Here is a 2,343-nt window from a genome sequence, read left to right on the forward strand (position 1 = left end):
CATACCGCATCCACTCCATCTTTGTCCTGCGGCTCTTTAACGACCCGGTCGCCATGGCCATCCTCTTCCTTGCCATTAACCTCTTCCTGGAGGAGCACTGGTCCTGGGGCTGCCTCCTCTTCAGGTGAGGGTCTGGGGGCAGGGTGGGGGCTGTTCTTCATGGCATGCTGCATGAACGAGCAAGCTCAGACCCAGGGAGGAGGCTGCGCTCAGCCCGAGGGCTGCCTGGGCATCCGTGTGGGGGGCTGCGGCAGTAACACAGCTTCCCGCTCAGCCTGGCTGTGTCCGTGAAGATGAACATCCTGCTCTTCGCACCTGGACTTCTCTTCCTCCTCCTCCAACGGTTCGGTCTCCTGGGCTGTATCCCCAAACTCTGCATCTGTGCCCTGCTCCAGGTAAGTCCCTGTTCATGTTGGCTCAGGGGCAGGTTGGCAGCCCTGTTGGCAGAGGATAGTGGGCTGCCCTGCCTGCATCCCAGCATCCTGCATGGCTGTCCTGGGGGCTGGAGACCTCTGGGTGGATGTACAGTGGCACCAGCACCTGAGTTGGCCCCACACAGCAAGATGGAGATTGATAAATAATCTGATTCACGGGGTTCCCATCTTTGGCTGACTGTCCCTGTCACCCTACACGGTGCTGGGGCTCTCAGGAGGTGGCACGGGTGACAGAGACCTGGTTTACAGCCACTGGAAGGGTGCTGGTGTGTCTCTGGCAGGTGGTTCTGGGGCTGCCCTTCCTGCTGGTGAACCCTGTGGGGTACCTGACCCGCTCCTTCGACCTGGGCCGCCAGTTCCAGTTCAAATGGACGGTGAACTGGCGCTTCCTCCCAGAAGAGGTTTTCCAGAATCGGGCTTTCCACGCCACGCTGCTCCTGGCTCACCTGGCTGGCCTGGCGCTCTTTGCACTGCACCGATGGCACAGGTGAGATCTGGGGTTCCCCTGGGGTCTTGGTCCTCACCAGCCCGCATGGTGCAGGATATGGGTCTGTGACCCTCCTGCCCCCCCAGTGTTGCAGTTCTGGGGTTGGAGGCAGGAGTGTGGGGGGGTTCCTCTTCCATTTTGGGGAGCGCGCTGCCCAGGTATCGTGGCTCACGTGGGAGGGTCAGGGTGGGAAAGACTTTCAGCAGCTGAGATCAATGTTTGTGCTTCCCCCTCAGGTCCAAGGAGAGCATCCTGGCTCTGCTGAAGGATCCTGCCGAAAGGAAACACCCGTCCCCTCCCTTGACCATCAACAATATCCTTTGGCAGGGTGGGCAGCAAGGATGGTCTGTTCAACCAAGTAACAAGTGACAGGACAAGAGCAAATGGCCTCAAGTTGCGCCAATGGCAGTTGAGATGGGGTGTGAGGAAGAATTTCTTTGCTGAAAGGGTTCTCAGGCATTGGAAGGGGTTGCCCAGGGCAGTGGTGGAGTTCCCATCCCTGGAGGGATTGAAGAGCCCTGTAGACATAGTGCTGAGGGACATGGGTTAGTGGAGGACTTGTCAGTGTTGGGTTAATGATTGGACTCGATGATCTTAAATGTCTTTTCCAATCTGGGCAATTCTGTGATTCTGTGATGGGGGAGGAGGGCAGGGCACACCTTGGGATCAGGATTTGCAGGCTCCCAGTCCTGCTGCGCTGTTGGGACCAGCCTGACCTAGAGGAAGGAGCTGTGCTGCACATCTGGGGAGCAGTGGATCACCCCTCCAGCCTCCCGCGTTTGTCCCCTTAATGCCAGCGCACAGATTGTCTTTGTCCTCTTCTCCTCCAACTTCCTGGGTGTCTGCTGCAGCCGCTCTCTGCACTACCAGTTCTACGTCTGGTATTTCCACACGCTGCCCTACTTACTCTGGTGCACCCCTACCGCCAAGCTCGCCCACATGCCCAAGTACGTGCTGCCAGGGAGAGGGACCACCCGTCACAGCTGGGGAGGTCTGGGAGCGAGGGGGGCTGGCATGTCCCCTCCATGCTGACCCCTGGCTCTCCCCCTGCAGGGTGCTGCTGCTGGGTGTGATCGAGCTCTGCTGGAACACCTACCCCTCCACGGTCTGCAGCTCCCTCTCCCTCCACATCTGCCACGGACTTGTTCTGTTCCAGCTCTGGTACGGCACAGCCCCCCCGCCAGCGCCGCACACCTCCCCAGCGAGCAGGAGGCCCACAGCCATCTCCAAGAAGGCCCAGTGAGAGTGGGGCTGGTGATGGTAACTGGCCTCTGGGACTGCTGCTTTTGCCCGCTCTTTCCTCACCCGGCTCCCAAGCTGCCCCTGGCCATCCCAGGAGGGCTTCGAGCCCTGGAACTGTGCAAAGGGGGCAGTGTGGGGACCCCCAACAGGCAGGACTTCCCCAATAAAGGGGACTTAGTG

General features: G+C 59.8%; 1 protein-coding gene across 1 annotated transcript in view; it reads left to right on the plus strand.

The window, feature by feature from the left end:
• The window catches only part of ALG3 (ALG3 alpha-1,3- mannosyltransferase), a gene marked incomplete at its 5' end in the record, with an annotated part of 2,507 nt that extends 343 nt beyond the window's left edge, over window positions 1-2,164 (plus strand). Inside the window, 6 exons of the mRNA XM_010163840.1 lie at window positions 1-124; window positions 275-395; window positions 716-921; window positions 1,158-1,234; window positions 1,724-1,868; window positions 1,975-2,164. The exon at window positions 1-124 is cut by the window's left edge and continues 35 nt beyond it. Coding sequence (XP_010162142.1) covers window positions 1-124; window positions 275-395; window positions 716-921; window positions 1,158-1,234; window positions 1,724-1,868; window positions 1,975-2,164 — 863 coding nt within the window. The remainder of the gene's footprint in view (window positions 125-274; window positions 396-715; window positions 922-1,157; window positions 1,235-1,723; window positions 1,869-1,974) is intronic.
• Window positions 2,165-2,343: the final 179 nt, after the last annotated feature.

The sequence above is a fragment of the Antrostomus carolinensis genome, unplaced genomic scaffold, assembly GCF_000700745.2.
Source record: "Antrostomus carolinensis isolate BGI_N321 unplaced genomic scaffold, ASM70074v2 scaffold48922, whole genome shotgun sequence".
Classification (NCBI taxonomy): Eukaryota; Metazoa; Chordata; class Aves; order Caprimulgiformes; family Caprimulgidae; genus Antrostomus; species Antrostomus carolinensis.